This window comes from Phalangium opilio, unplaced genomic scaffold (genome assembly GCF_054372755.1).
Source record: "Phalangium opilio isolate 3A_F unplaced genomic scaffold, DU_Popi_V2 ptg000003l_1, whole genome shotgun sequence".
Lineage (NCBI taxonomy): Eukaryota > Metazoa > Arthropoda > Arachnida > Opiliones > Phalangiidae > Phalangium > Phalangium opilio.
The window spans coordinates 11061091-11076872 of NW_028324145.1; the positions used below are offsets into that span (position 1 = coordinate 11061091).

The 15782-nt window shown below is 35.6% G+C and overlaps 5 protein-coding genes across 6 annotated transcripts; 3 read left to right on the forward strand and 2 right to left on the reverse strand.

Moving 5' to 3' along the window:
• Positions 1-76: 76 nt before the first annotated feature.
• GCC88 (GRIP and coiled-coil domain containing 88 kDa) lies at positions 77-3808 on the forward strand. Its single transcript, XM_089840744.1, has 9 exons — positions 77-301; positions 466-623; positions 1249-1356; positions 1422-1511; positions 1587-2102; positions 2170-2350; positions 2641-2777; positions 2850-3173; positions 3251-3808. The coding sequence occupies exons 1-9, from the start codon at positions 217-219 to the stop codon at positions 3725-3727; spliced, it is 2076 nt and encodes a 691-aa protein (XP_089696870.1). The 5' UTR covers positions 77-216; the 3' UTR covers positions 3728-3808.
• Positions 3801-7220, reverse strand: LOC149717816 (protein arginine methyltransferase NDUFAF7, mitochondrial). Its single transcript, XM_089840758.1, has 11 exons — positions 7070-7220; positions 6759-6876; positions 6034-6179; positions 5881-5961; positions 5708-5818; positions 5312-5629; positions 5131-5247; positions 4912-5055; positions 4736-4841; positions 4599-4666; positions 3801-4528 (listed from the first exon to the last, which is right to left on the reverse strand). The coding sequence occupies exons 2-11, from the start codon at positions 6853-6855 to the stop codon at positions 4349-4351; spliced, it is 1368 nt and encodes a 455-aa protein (XP_089696884.1). The 5' UTR covers positions 6856-6876; positions 7070-7220; the 3' UTR covers positions 3801-4348.
• Positions 7221-7321: 101 nt separating this feature from the next.
• Positions 7322-10756, forward strand: Ero1L (endoplasmic reticulum oxidoreductin-1-like protein). The gene is made up of 11 exons (XM_089840755.1): positions 7322-7568; positions 7718-7898; positions 7974-8177; positions 8242-8298; positions 8499-8575; positions 8653-8726; positions 9172-9339; positions 9454-9546; positions 9613-9859; positions 10160-10310; positions 10389-10756. Exons 2-11 carry the CDS (start codon positions 7722-7724, stop codon positions 10578-10580), a joined length of 1440 nt encoding a protein of 479 aa, XP_089696881.1. The 5' UTR covers positions 7322-7568; positions 7718-7721; the 3' UTR covers positions 10581-10756.
• A 5-nt stretch (positions 10757-10761) lies between these two features.
• Trax (Translin associated factor X) lies at positions 10762-15776 on the reverse strand. Of its 2 annotated transcripts, none has more exons than XM_089840762.1 (5): positions 15622-15776; positions 11937-12009; positions 11610-11850; positions 11299-11539; positions 10762-11228 (listed from the first exon to the last, which is right to left on the reverse strand). In XM_089840762.1, the coding sequence occupies exons 2-5, from the start codon at positions 11968-11970 to the stop codon at positions 10833-10835; spliced, it is 912 nt and encodes a 303-aa protein (XP_089696888.1). In that variant the 5' UTR covers positions 11971-12009; positions 15622-15776; the 3' UTR covers positions 10762-10832. The 2 variants fall into 2 exon arrangements, with proteins under 2 accessions (XP_089696888.1, XP_089696887.1); XM_089840761.1 differs by having other exon boundaries at positions 11610-11856.
• On the forward strand, positions 12590-14401 carry Gnmt (Glycine N-methyltransferase). Its single transcript, XM_089840764.1, has 5 exons — positions 12590-13275; positions 13334-13461; positions 13537-13790; positions 13853-14013; positions 14092-14401. Exons 1-5 carry the CDS (start codon positions 13070-13072, stop codon positions 14255-14257), a joined length of 915 nt encoding a protein of 304 aa, XP_089696890.1. The 5' UTR covers positions 12590-13069; the 3' UTR covers positions 14258-14401.
• Positions 15777-15782: the final 6 nt, after the last annotated feature.

Genomic DNA, 15782 nt, shown 5'->3' on the forward strand with positions numbered 1-15782 from the left:
ATGGTGTCGCTGAAGCTATGACGCAATCTCGCGCAAATATTGGCCTATTGTCTTTACTCCCCTTTTGATTGGCGCCCCCCATCCCGTTTACTGGCGCATGCGCTGTATAATTATACGTCTGCCACTCTATTATGGTCCAATTTTGACATTTGGCAAACGTGCATGGGTGATCAATTGTTTACAATCTTAATTAATATTATTTAAATTAAATTAATAATGGAAAAGAAATCGAAAAAAGAGTTAATCGAAATTATAGAGGAACAGGAAAACAAAATTTTTAATTATAGACACAAACTTAGGGGTAAGTTATCAATAGAATACGGAAGTTTATAGAGCAACTGGCAGCTCCCCGCCTTTGGCTGCGTTAAGCTGTAGGGAATTTAACGCGGAGTGCCAACTCCTTTAAGAATCCACTTTTAATTACAGTCAATAACGTTTAATAATGACAAATTTATTAATTTAAAGATGTAATTGAGGCGTATAAAGGTGTCACGAAAGAAAAAGAAGCTCTAGAAAAGAGTTTAAAAGCCTTAAACTTATCAGAAGAGAAAAATAAAGAAGGAAATGATAAAGAAACTAGTGAAACGGAAACTGGAAGTGAAACTCAGTTGTCTACTGAAGAGGTAGAAAAACGATATTTTGTAACCATCCCAAAAATTAAATTGAAGTCAGTTATTAAAAATTTGCCAAAAAATTCACTTTTCCCTTTAACTTAAAAATATTCCTACAAAAGAAGCTAATAAATAGAGAGAAAATACTAGAAAGCGCCCTATGTCCCCCTACAAACAGTACAAATCTAAGTATTGCACCATAAAACCAATCCAAAACAAAATTTCCCAGAACCCTGTCAGGCGACGTGGAGGCGAGTGTGACCCCCCCCCAAAAGATCGTATCTATGGTCAAACACATTCCTACAAAACAAGCTAATAGAGAGAGTGAAAATACTAGAAAGCTTTGAAGGTAACCTATGTCCCCCTACAAACAGTACAAATCTAAGTATTGCACCATAAAAACCAATCCAAAACAAAATTTCCCAGAACCTGTCAGTCGAGGGGTGGTCGTGTTATACGACGTCGTGGGAGTCTGAGTGACCCCTAATGGAAGGAACCCCCCCCCCCACAAATTATCAGTACCCTGAAAACTTTTCCACCTAGCATCCCCCAACAAACTTTAAAGCCCCCCCCCCTGAGCAATCCTTTTTATATTCCACCCCGTTTAAAAGATATTTAAAGGGGAACATATTTTTAGGGCAATTCCAACGATACATTGAGTACTTTGAAAGAAGCAATTAGCACCTTAACTAATGAAAAAATTAGAATTGAAAATTGTTTAACCACTGATAAGAAAAAATTAAAGGTACAATTAATTTATTGAACCTTTAATTAAATTTAACTTTCACTTAAATTAAAATTGATTCGCAGCAAGAATGCGAAACTCTACAACAAGAAATAGGGCAATTAAAGGAACAACACAATGCCGAAATAAAAAAACTAAATCAAAAAATACAAGAAGTATTTATTTAATTACTTACGAACTTGAACTTCTAGTATAGTTGCGACAATAAATTACTCTATTTTTCATGGTAGCACAAATGGAATTTAGGCGTGGAACAAAAACAGAGGGAAGAAGAGAATAAGAACAACGCGTTGATGTTGAGAGAACTCCAATCTTTATTGACCAATGAAAGAAATTCTAGCGATAAATTAGCGAAACAAGTGGATAAATTAAGGAAACAGAATGAAAACGGTTGCAAACACTTTGAAAAACAATTGGAAGATTATCGTAAAACCGTTTTGGAATTGGAAACGCAATTAAATAGAATGAGAGAAAAATTAGCTTCGACTGAAAACGCGTCTCTGAAACCGTCACCCCTTCTTTTTGAACTTAAAAAAGAAATGAAGGATATGAAGTTGGATCAACAACACGCTGTTGTAGAAGAACAACGCAGGGCGAATGAAGCCGAGGAAAAACTTAAAAGCTTGGCGCGAGGAAGTGAAGAGAGAGTTACCACCTTAGAGATGAAAGTCGCTGAACTATCAGAAATGATAGGAAATTACGATAGATTAAGGCAACAAGATCAACAAGCTATTGTCAAACTTAAGGTCTATATTGTACACGTACACCTAACGTTTAGACCTATATTTAAAACCTCTCGAAACCTGCAATTAGGACAGAGTGGCTCAGTTGGATTTGGAAAATATGGTCCTCGCTCAGGCGGCCAACTCGGATGGAATATTGGAATTCGAGGCGTCCAAATTAGATCCTCAATTGCTAATTGATAAAATAATCAAACTAAAGAATCTTTTAAAAATAGCCAATGAAAGATCGGAATTTCCCGTTGATCTTAGTGGTACTTTCAATTAGCCTTATTCCTGATCAGCGCCACCTACCCATAGCGGCGACTTTGAGAACTACTGTAAGCGGCAAGCCAATCAGATGTCGCTAAAATCTGGTGACGTCACTGACTAACACACTCGGGTCTTACCAAAAATGACGTCACCAGATTTTAGCGACATCTGATTGGCTTGCCGCTTACAGTAGTTCTCAAAATCGCCGCTATGGGTAGATGGCGCTGATCAGGAATAAGGCTAATTAAAACGTATTTTAAGACTTAATTCAAACGTGTCTTTACAATTACAGAAGTGTTCAGTATAAACAACACGCTTCCAGAATCGGATCTTCACTCTCATTGTCACGAAGAATTAGAAGCATTGAGAAACGAATTTGAACATTATAAAGCCAGAGCGCAAACGGTGTTGAAAAGCAAATCAGTCAAAGTAGAGCGCCTTATTTCGAATCCCCACGGAAGAAATTCCATTTTACAAATTCGGACTTTGCTGCTTTTTTAGGACCAAGATTATTCCAAAGAGAACGAAACTCTCTATAATCAAATTAGCGAACTGAAAAACAAATTACAAACGCTGAAATCTCAGTCAGAGTCGGGTGAAGAATATCGACAACAAGTTATTAATAAACTGCAAAACACCTTGCAAGATCTTAAACTGAAACATCGTCGCGAAATTAGTCAAATTGAGTCGAATCACGCGTCGAAATTGGTCGAATTAGAGCAACAGATGCAAAAACAAAGAGAAAGAACCTTAGCCTTGCTTCAAGAAAAGGATAAGGAGATACAAAACGTCAAGGACAGCTTGTTAACGCATCCTTTATTCCAGGTTTACTCGAGAAACTAATCCCCAAACAAACCGCCACGTCCCATCTCATTAAAATTCTTATCCCTTTGCTTTAACAGGGTTCCTTTCAACTACAACAAGACGCAACCGAGTCTAAAAACTCTGATAACTCGGAATCGGAAGGTGAAAACTCCAAAAAGGAGACAGTGGCGGAAATGCTTTCCAAAACAATGGCTTCCAAGAAAGGAGAGCAAAAGATTCTTCATTACGTCCAAGAAATCGCCCGAAAGGACGTGGAGATTAGCAATCTAAGAAGGGGCCGACATTTGCTAGAAAGTACCCTGAGAGAACTGCAATGCGTGGCCGCCACTAAAGAGGAGAAATACGTGGAAGAGATTGAACTACTGAGCAAGAAAGTCTCGCGTCTCGAAAGCAGTCAAAACGAGAAAGGCGTCAACATGGAGTACTTAAAAAACGTCGTCCTTAGATTCGTTTTGTGTAAAGATTTAGGCGGCAAAATGCACATGTTAAACGCGATTGCCGCTATATTGCATTTCACCGCCAAGGAATTGGAGGAATCCAAACTGAATTGCTAAAATCGTGTCATTAAAAGATTATTTAAAAAACAATCATGTATAAATTGAATTCAGCTGTATTAAAATGCGTCTATTCTTAAATCTAGCGTTACTTTTATTTTAAAAGTATCGCGACACACATTTCATCCAGGCAAATTCATAGAAATTTACTCAATGTTGACAAAAACAGATGTACATTGCAGATTTTAACGAGTTTGCAATTAAAAAAATGATTAATTAACTGAAAAATGACGTTTACACTTAATTTGACGCGCTTTAGTTGTCCCTCCTTTGGGGTGGCTGCCTTAATTCTTATGCGAGGGCAGAAAACAATTAACAGTTACAAGAGACAAAGACAGTTGACTGTCAAGAGTGGAATGATTACAAGCGGACTGATACTCCATTAAGTAGAGCCTTAACGTATATTATATTTAAAAGATATATATCCTCGTTTGACTTAGATTAATTAGACTATTAATTACACAATCTAAAGGAATGGACAATTATGGCTGGCCGGGCTACTGCTGCTGCTGCTAATTGTTATCGGGTTGTTTTTAACCTTTTGATGTATCCGTACGTGTCATTTCTCCACTCACTTTGACTTAGAAGGCTTAAAGGCACTGTCTCTAAACATTGGGTAAACTAGGAGCTAGCGGGAAAGAATCCAGCGGGGGGATTCTCTCTTAAATCTTCCTCCATGTCCAATGGAAAAAGACCCATAAATTTGAATCTCTCCCCCATTTTTTCCGGACTGACCAGCATGTCATAACCAGATGCAATTTGCTTTCGTTGTTCTTCCGAATTAGCGGCTTTTAAGAGTTTCTGGGAGTAAAGAAACCAACCAACGTTTAATACACTGATATAATTTAATTAGTTTGATTAATTTAATTACCTCTAGTCTTATAGCAATTTGCATATTCTTCAAAAATGTTTCTTGAGTGGCAGGGCCAAAGACAAGGGCTATTTAAATAAGAAATACACGCTATATTCCTATAGTTCCTTGTTAAAACCACTTAATTTGACAAGGACCTTTGTCATGAACCATTTTCTTCAGATAGGAATAATCAACATCCGCTGTTAAATCAGCTGTCCCTGGTTCACAAAGGGGGTCGTGAAGAGCGTGTCGTTTGAATGCCTTAATTTGTTTACAAATATTAAACATAACTGATCATTTAATTCCAAGCAGGTTAAATGTATTTTTGTACCCTAAATGTGTCCGTTTTTTCTCCATTATGACCGTAATCAACAATAAGAGAGCATCCTCCGTCCCTATTTAACCTGGTAGCCATTTCTTGAACTAGGACTCCACTCTCTGGACTAACTTCTATATGGTCCCTTTTTTCATTTGCCTAAATAGACAAAATTTGACCTAAAAAAACACCCCTTTTTATACATCGATGTAAGTTGAAGAAAAATTTAATTACGTCAATAAAAAATTGGCTAGCCGGAGTTGGTCCTCTAGAGAGGACATATCTGAGATGATGTTGGCCCAAGCCATCATCAATATCAACTAAAACTTCTCTCCAACCTTCGGGAGTTTTCTATTATACAAGAATTTTAGTTTTGAAACCGAAACAATGTAGCGATTATTGGAATTCAATTAACCTGAAATTTGTGAATAGGGAGGGCATCGAAGAGTTCGTGAGCAATCATGCACGTGAAACCAGCCGGAATATCATCCAAATGGTGATACCAAGAGACAGGGACACCGTGTTTGGTGATATTTTGCTTATAGGCTAAATCATCCGTGATTAAACCTTTCTTTTGGGATAAATGTCTTTGGCTTTCATCGGTTTCCATCACGTCTTTTAAGACACTAACAGTTCCGCATAGTTTCAATTCTTGCAATTGACTTAAATGGGGGCTAACTTCGACTAAGTGTAGAGAAACCACTTCCATCGCGTCATTAAATTGAGAAAATATCTAAAAACGAGACGCCCCAAATTTAATTTAAAATATCTGAAATTAAGTCGAGAATAACCTAAATTAATTTAAACAAACTCTTAGCATGTCATCGGACATTGTTCCCCTTCCTGGTCCCACTTCTATCACGTATAATGGTTTAGGCTTTCCAGCTTTAATCCATTCGTTAATAAACCAAACAGCCACCAACTAAATATTTGAAACAGCTTCAGCTTTCGTCTAATATTATAGTAGGTCTAACATTTTTATACCTCTCCCAACATTTGAGATATTTCGGGTGATGTTATGAAGTCACCCGAGCTGCCTAAAACATCTCTATGCATATAATATCCCTTAAGGCCAAGAATATTTTTTTTTTATTAGTTTTGAATAATCTGACAGCCAGCAAGTACCGCTAAACTTACAGACATGGGATTTATTAAAACTTCTTTCATGTACTCTGCAACTGTCATGGGTCCTGTGGCCTTTATTCTAGATCGTAACTGGTTTAATAATTTGGTTTCCTTGGATTTTATTTGAGTTTGCGCGCAATATAATCGGGGTTTTGTGGCTAAAATATTTTTGTGTGCCTATTTTACGCATTTTCTACTAAAACAGAGTAATTCCATGGGTAAAGAATGCGCGTCAAGAAATTTGTTTTCACGCTATAGGATAGGCAACTCCCTATCTCGAATGACAGCTTATTCTGTATATACTCTGTTACAGCATCGGTTGTCAGCACGCGCAAAGCTAGGTCTCTATGTAACCTAGCTTTGTGCGTGCTGACAAGAGACAAAAACTTCAGGATTTAAAATATTCGCGAGTTTTTTTTAGCTCGAGTCCACGGACCTTTAGGACTTAATTTCAAATACGTATTTGAAACTAATGCCTAGAGGTCCGTGCACTCGAGCTAAAAAACTCGCGGATATTTTAAACCCTGAAAATCCTGAAGTTTTTCGCCTCTTGTCAGCAGGCACAAAGCTAGGTTACATAGAGACCTAGCTTTGCACGTGCTGACAACCGATGTTGTAACAGAGTATATACAAAATAAGCTGTCGTTCGAGATAGGGAGTTGCCTATCCTATAGCGTGAAAACAGATTTCAGTACGCGCATTTTTTATCCATGGTATCGTAACCCACGACTACCCACCAGCATCTTGAAGCCACACGGCTCTAGATCTCTGCCTTGGAAGTGACCTTGAAAGGTTATGGCATAAAAGCCTGCAACTGGTCCTAAATGCACTCATATTTCCCCAAGAGATTTTAATCTTTACCAAAAAAAAGCACAGAAAACTTTCAAATTAACCGATAAAAATACCTGACACAAAGTCAACATAGAGATGGTCAAATTAGCCACCACAACGCACGTGTTAAAAGTCACGTTTGCCAAAATATTTGACCCCTTATCTTAACCCTCGGTGTGCCACACCAAAAATTGAATGAAAATATGCAAAAACTTACTGTTTCTGTAGATTAATTATTGTAGCAACCAGCTGGAACTTTTCACATTATCTAACAAAGACTAACCTCGAAATTTAACCTTGAAATAAAATTTATATTAATTTAAAACTCAGAAAACCTTCGATTTAGAAGAAGCCAAGTAGTCTAGCAGACGATGTTTGCTTACGTAATAAAACGTAATGTAATATCGGAGCCGAACATAAGCATATAGACGTTCGCCCCTTTACCAGCCTTTACAGACGTAACAGAAGGAAGACTATAACATAAATTATCATAATTCAACCAATCGGGTGTTCTTACGTTTATAATACGTGATTAATACGGCGCCTTTGAAGTGCTCGGAATTGTTCCTTGAAAATGAACTTGTTTTCTAACATACGTAACCTTAAAAAACTAACTCCTTCATTCATTTATGTACAATATTAAATTAATGTTTTCCAAAGAGAAAAAGTTTTTTAAATCAATAGCAAAAATAAATAAATAAGAATACTCAATTACTGTAAGTATAGCTCTTGCATAATCTTTACAATCATGAATTTATTTTTTAAACATGAAAAATATGTTCTCAACTTCTCATAAGTCATGAATAAATTCATTTTTGTACTTATTTTCTCAAAAATGTTTATTTTCTTATATTTTATTACGTAGTAAAATGAAACCTAAACTTATACACCAAAGAAGTCAATGTGTGACAATTTACGTGACAAATACAAACAATTTATGGTGCAGTTTTGTATTTAAAAGTGTAGCTGTAATTTTATTATGCCTACCCTTTGCTCAAAGAATAAATTCAGAGAATGAAATTTTGGAGGACAATTGCTTTTGCCAAGTAGGGAAAATATATTACTCTTTTCAAATAGTATCTTGTCGTTGTGATCTAATTGAAATACGTTTCCGTTGTCAGCTTAAAGGCCAAATAGACGATTGTACGTGTACTATAGACACTTTAGACTATTTTAATAACAAAAAGATCTACCCAAAGTTGCAAAGTATATTGGTTAAAGACTACTTTAGGTACTTTAAGGTCAATTTAGAAAGACAATGCCCATATTGGGCGGATGATTCTACTTGTTCCATGAAAGATTGTACAGTTCAATTATGTCCTGATGTAAGTTTTTATTATATTTCATATTTGTAAATATATATAGACCAGCAATTTATATTCATTACAGGATAAAGTTCCAATTGGTTTGAAAGGTTCGAGTAATTCCCAAATTACTCTTAATAAGGTAAGACAAATCATTTCAAATGTCATCATTCACGCAAGAGGGGGATGAAAAGGGGGTTAAATTGGGGAAACTGGAAACAAACGCCACCTGGATTTTTTATACATTAAAAACTAGATGGCGTTGTGGTCTAAAGAAACATTCAACTGGCGACATCTAGTGGCTTAAATGAAATATTTAAATATAATATTTAAATCTTATAGTATTCGGAAGAGGCACAGGGAAAAAGTGACTGTGATGAAAATCATGATGGCTTAGGAGCTGTTAATCTTACAATTAGGTAATTTAAAGTTAGCATTAACCTTAAATTTAATTCCTCTCATTTAATTTTAATCCTATCCTATTCTTTTACAATAGCGACGAGACATTCAATGATTTTAAAAGGTGGAGATATCACGATGATTCTCAGGATAATTTTTGCGAGATGGATGGTAAAAAACATATTTAACTATCAACTAATTCATTTTATTCCCATAGAAATTTATAGATGTTGAATGGAAAGATTTAATAATAATAATAATAATAATAATAATAATAAAATTGAGTGCTTGTCAAAAATGTTTTGTTTTAAAGATGTATGCGAAAAATTAGGGTTGACCAGTGGTGTTCAACCTTCAGTTGAGTGTATCAGTGAGTAATTAATTCCATAGAGGAGAGACTAATCCCAGCAATGGCACAGTTTTCAGTGTGTTTTTCTTTTTGTTTTACACGCAATTTAATAACCAAAAATAAGTTACTAACATGCAGTCACGATATTCGGATTTTTACCATATAAATGTTTTTAATTGATTGATTGATTGCACTGTTCTAACCAATTATAACTATTAATAACAATTACCTTTGTTTAAATTAATTAATGTTTTCAACCCCATCTAGACGAATATTCCAGTGATTCCCATTACGTGGATTTGCTATTGAATCCTGAAAGATTCACGGGATATCAAGGAAAATCCGCTCATAGGATATGGAAAAGTATTTATAGGGAGAATTGTTTTCCACCCGGGAAAGGTCTAGGGCCTTATTCCACTTCAAAAAACTTAAATGGTAATTAAACGCGTTAAAAAGGTTCATTATTCCACCAAGAGATGGCTCTCCTATCGAAAAGGGGAGGAGTTATAAGCGGAATCGCTAACTCGTTCTTCCGCGTTATTTTGGTAGCCATGTGTTTGGAGAAACGAGTATTTTACCGAGCTATTTCAGGAATGCACAGCAGTATTAACATTCACCTTTGCGCGGATTATTTTATACCAAGTAATAACGGTGGCGGCGCCCTCTGACCTCTACATTGAGATTTAATTATTTATCTTTGAAACTCAGGCAAAAACACATTTCAACCTGGTAAATGGGGTCCAAATTTGAAAGAATTTCGTCGCCGATTTGATCCCAAGCTTACAAATGGCGAAGGACCCCAGAGATTAAAAAATCTATATTTTCTATACCTACTGGAGTTAAGGGCCTTGGCCAAAGCGGGACCATATTTGGAAAATGAACTATATTATACGGGAAATAACAAAGAAGATTCGGAAGTCAAAAAGAATATTGTCGAGTTATTAGACATAGTCAAGTATGAGCTCTTAATTACCCTTATTCCTGATCAGCGCCACCTACCCATAGCGGCGACTTTGAGAACTACTGTAAGCGGCAAGCCAATCAGATGTCGCTAAAATCTGGTGACGTCACTGACTGGCACTCTCGGGTCTTACCAAAAATGACGTCACCAGATTTTAGCGACATCTGATTGGCTTGCCGCTTACAGTAGTTCTCAAAGTCACCGCTATGGGTAGGTGGCGCTGATCAGGAATAAGGCTAATTGCTTGGGAATATTTAATTATTTTTGGAGATTAATTATTAATTTTAATTCTAGGTCTTTTCCCGAGCATTTCAATGAAAGCGTCATGTTTTCCGATTTAGAGGGAAAGAAATTAAAAGAGGAATTTAAGAGTCACTTTATGAATATTTCCAAAATCATGGATTGTGTCGGATGTTCCAAGTGTAAATTATGGGGGAAATTACAAGTTAGTTTCTTAACTAAATTTATTATAACTTCTTTAATTAATTAATTAATTTGTTTTCCCCGCCCCGTTGTTATTTAGGTTCAAGGGTTAGGAACCGCTTTAAAAATCCTATTTTCCGGCGATGGAAAGTACAATTACGATATAGTTAACATGAGGAAGAGTAAATTTCAATTAACCCGAGCGGAAATTGTTACTTTACTAAACGCATTTGGGCGATTATCTAATAGCGTTTATCATTTAGATATGTTTAGACATATGATAAAGTCTTGAAATTGAAATTAAAATCAAGTCATTTTTAACCCCTTTAATTAATTAATTAATTAATTAATTAATTAAGTTAACAATTAAAAGATTATTTTTATTCGTGTAAAATAAATTAAAAAAAATATTATATTTATGCTTTACAACTTTTGCGTTTGTTGTTGAGTGTTGTAAATAAAAATAAAGAAACTTTACAGATTAAAGAAATTGTTTTATTAAATTTCGAAACATTTAAGGAACAAAGGTCGAAGGATTGTTTAATTATCTTTCTTCGTAAAGATCTTCGGAAATATTTGGATTGTTGAAATTGGAACTGAAAACGTCAGATAAGACGTGATCGGCGATTTTATCATTTTCAGGGAACTCCGACCTCCTAACTTTAATAGTGTAGCAAGCGTTTTCGACTTTATTTAAGCTTTGTTTCAGTACGACTGTTTTCCTCCAGATTTCTTTGCCAGCTATATTACCGATGGAATAAAATCCTTCGTACATTGGTTTCATTAAAGCGGCAACTTTTAAGGGTTCTTCGATGTTTCCTTGGGCGACGCTATTAATGCATTTTCGCATTAATTCTCCCGTTAAATCAGCCACACCTAAAAGGTATTCTTGCTGCGGTAATGGCATTGATATCGTTGTAATAGATTCGTTATCTCCTTCCTAGATTTATATAAACATAAAGATGAGATCGCGCGTGTTCTAAAACAGAAAAGTGTATAAATTTTCTCACGAAAGTGTGATCAAATGTTAGATCTTTCTTAATCTCATCAATGGTTATGACTGATCCATTTTTTAAATAAGACAAATACGTCTTGGCTTCGACGTATTCTTGTAAGCCTGGCGAAAACGCTCGAAGAAATTGATAAAAATCTTCTCCGAGCAATTCAAGGGCGATCTCTTTCAGATGATTATTGGCGATTTCCTTTAGTTTCTCTTCAGCTTCGTTGATAATACTTTGTTTATTTGATTCGCTTTAAATTTCAACAACAACATCTATCAGTATACTGGCAAAAAACAGTCAAACGAGATAGCGAATCTAACCCCGTAATTCTGTGCAGCAGAAAGATGACTTTCTTGCTTTCAAAAGTGACGTCACGGCCTCTTTTAACGATTCTCTCGTGTTTTTCGTAGCGTTTATCCAGATCTTGTTGATAGGAACGAAACGCCTGAATTGTAGGCGAGTTTTCATCTACTTCAATTTCCTTTTTGGTATTACAATTAGACGAGGGTTGGTGATGACTTCGACCCCCTCCACCTCCACCACCACGTCTTGAGTGGTGTCCTACTCCTATAACATCGTAAAAGACATGGCTTCAAAATGAATTACCACTTCGTCATAACTAAGGAATAATTCGTATCTCTAAAGACCTTGCTTGGGTTTTGAGCCAATTTCTTGATCCATTTCGGGAATTTGGCTTCAAAAATGTATGAAATTCAAATTCTACAAAATTGAAACGTAAAAAGAAAGAGATGTAATTTATTATAGAAAACACGTTTATTCACAATTAAAATTATATACATCTTTTTCTATTAGTTTTCTACTTTCTAGTATGAGCTTTATAATATTATTTCAAGTGTTTTGTTTGCACATAATTTTTTTAAAAAAACCTATCGTATTATGTTGACATTCTCATCAAAGAAATTTGAGCGGCGTATCATCCGATTTAAAGGTACAACTGGTTGGTCCCAGTTAGTACCGGATATTAAATTTATCTCGAATAAGAGTAACGTCATATGAAATAAGAATCCCATAAATAATTTCGCAATATATATTATATCTTTTAACCTCAAAAAGAAAAAGGACAAAAAATGTGTCAACGTCCGATAAAATCTAGAGATCATTATAGAAAAATAACCCTTATCTAATTACTATCGCCAGACATATTTAATTTCCTTTATAAAGGGTATAACGCTATATAAAACCATTAGTTTAAAAAAGAATTAAAATGAACAGCGGGTTGAAAAAAAATATTAATAATAAAAACAAACATTTTGAAGCGTAGGATTTAGTTTTACTTTTAGTTTAGGTTTAATTTGATCTACAGTGCAAGGTTCTCGTATACAGTTACAACAGTATATAAGATACCTGCCAGAAACATTTTAGCATTACAATCTTTGTAATTGCGTTGAAAAAATATATAATAATGGGTCCTAAACCGAATGAAATAATTCCCGAAGCTCCAATTGACAATGGTAAGATGAATTTAATTTTTTTATGTGTATATCAATCGATATTGTCAGTGCGTCAAGACTCAAAGTTTGCCGATTAAGGATTGACTAATCTCGAATTTGTTAATAAATTCCCGGGCCCTATAGAGATAATAGCAAAGTTTTCATCGTAATCTAGTTGAGAAACTTGACCTTGCATTTTTTTCAAGTACTACTTAGTCTAAGAGAAAGCGCACCCCCTTAATCAGTTTAAAACTGAAAATTAACGGTAGCGAAAGCCAAATAGAGCTCCGGGATTCCGAGTAGCAACAGTTGTACTTAATTTTCCAACAATGAATGACAATGTGTATCGCACCCGTTCTTTAGGAGTGGCTGTCGAGGGTCTACCTGACCAATACGCCGATGGTAAAGCGGCCAAAGTTTGGGAGATTTTTATTGGAGACAAAAATGACCGTACCAAACACTACAAGGAATTTTTCACCAATTTATTACGAACCAGGAATTGTAAAAATATTCTGGATGTAGCTTGCGGCACGGGGTAAGATTGTTTTAAACTAATAAATGGGCTACTTATAACTAATTTTAATTATTCTTAGAATTGATTCAATCATGTTTGTCGAGGAGGGTTTTAACATGACGAGCGTTGATGCTAGTGATAAAATGTTAAAGTATGCCTTAAAAGAAAGATGGAATAGGAGAAAAGAAGCTGAATTTGATAAATGGGGTAAGATAAGATTTTCTAACTCTAAAGACACGACGAATTTTGCTACAAAATTATTTTCCCCCCCGCCCCGCATAGTTATTGAAGAAGCTAATTGGTTAACATTAGCCGACGACTTGCATAAACCAAACGACGGTTTTGACGCGGTTATTTGCCTCGGAAATTCTTTCACTCATTTACCAGACAGTGATGGAACATTAAGCAATCAAAGAAGGGCCATTCAAAATTTTCACGATATGATCAAACCAGGAGGCTACTTGTTCATTGATCACAGAAATTTTGATTATATTTTGGATACGGGAAATACTCCGGCAAAGAGTATTTATTACAATGTAATATGGATCCTTATATAATATACTTTTAACATAAACTAAAAGTAAATTTAAATTTTCAGAGTCGCCATATCAAGGATATTCAAACATCAGTTTTGTACGTGAACAAGAAGGCATCTATGGTTACTTTGGATTATTTAATGGATATTTCCGGTCTACCCTCAAAGTTTGATCGAACTGACAGCGAGTTTACAAAGAAAGGGAGATACGCCGAGCCAGTCGAGTAAATAGATATTTTTAACTATTGCGAGCCTATTATTTATCCGATCTATATAACAAAGTTTTTATAAACTTTTTGCAGCCATTTCCGATTATCTTACACTCCCCTGCGTTTGGAGCAATTTACAGGCCTCCTAACTGACGTTTTTGGGAAAGGGGCTTCACATACAGTCTATGGAGATTTTCAGCCATTGGATAAGACAAGTGAAGCCCCGGCGTTTTACATTCACGCCATTCAAAAGCATTAGATTCGGTCCGTTTGCGAAATCCGAAGATTAACGAATAAATTTTATAAATTTGATAGTAACATAAACTTATTGTACAAGTTATCTTGAAGGTCAATTACTTTTTACACTTTGATTAAAAATTAAATATCTTTCTTATCTTTGAAAGTTTGTTCTCTTTTACCACCGTATCTCGAAGTATAATACTTCCGGTTAGTACTTGTCTCTGTGTTTCGCGTTTTAGAGCGTTCAGATTCTTCGCGGTCTTTTAGTCTATGTTCGTAAGTGTTACCACGTATTTTATTAGGTTTTTCCACTTTGTCAACCTTTGGTTTTTTAGAAAGTGTAACACTTTCTCTACTTATATGAGTGTCACGTGGTTTCGAATTGTCTATATCGCGAGTATCACGAGAGTTATGTTTTGGTTTCTGTTTCGGTGGCGTGATTAAAGTGGATGTAATCATGTTCCTTAAAAACCGTTTGTTTGTTACAGGCCTATTTGGCTTAGCCCACCCATGAGCTCCGATAGAATTTGCCCTAATAGCCGCTTTTTTAGTGTCATTAATTATTTCATCAATCGCCTGTTTTTCAAGAATGGAATCCTCCATTTAAAATATTCCAAGAATTATGTTTCTTCCCGAAACTTTTAAGTACAAAGAAAGAAGCAATGACTTGACGAACTTTTACCATGGATTAAGGATACCAGTGAGGACGTTTGTTTTCACGCTAGAGGATATTCGACTCCCTATCTCCGACGGCAGCTTATACGATATACAGGGTGTTTGTGAAATGTCCATCAATAATGAAAGGGCGTATTTATTGGGCCACTTTGAGTCGAAAATGTTCTATGACATTTTTCCGTCCGAGCCACTGTTTTCAAGTTATGATTGGAGTAATTTACGGATGACCCCTTAAATTTAATTAAGAAATTGAAAGACAGCGCTAATTTAATGAAGGGGTCATCCCTAAAATATTCAAATCATAACTCGAAAACCGTGGCTCGGACGGCAAAATGTCATAGAACATTTTCGACTCAAAATGGCCCAATAAATACGCCCTTTCATTATTGATGGACTTTTCACAAACACCCTGTATACTAATCCAACGTATTGGTTACCGTTAAGACGGTCCAACATGGAAACCTAATTAAGTTTGCGCATGCTGACAACCGAAGCTTGAACAGATTGAGTATAAATCGAATTAGCTGTCATCAGAGATAGGGAGTTGCCTATCCTCTAGCGTGGAAACAAATTTTATACCGCGCATTCTTTATCCATGCTTTTACTTTTGTATTACTAAGCCTTGGCACAATTCATAGTTAAAAAAACTTAATTTGAAGAAGCCGACCAAAACCAAAAGTCCCAATTAAGGTCTCTTATTTAACTTACCAATATGATAAAACTCTTTACCGTGAACACTTTACCCGCAACAAATTAACACTTATAGTAAAATTTACTCGGTAATTAGTTAAAACACAATCCGGTGAACACTATCCGATTCCGTACTGCTAACCCGCCACCGGCCCTAACCTATGGGTAACCGCGACACA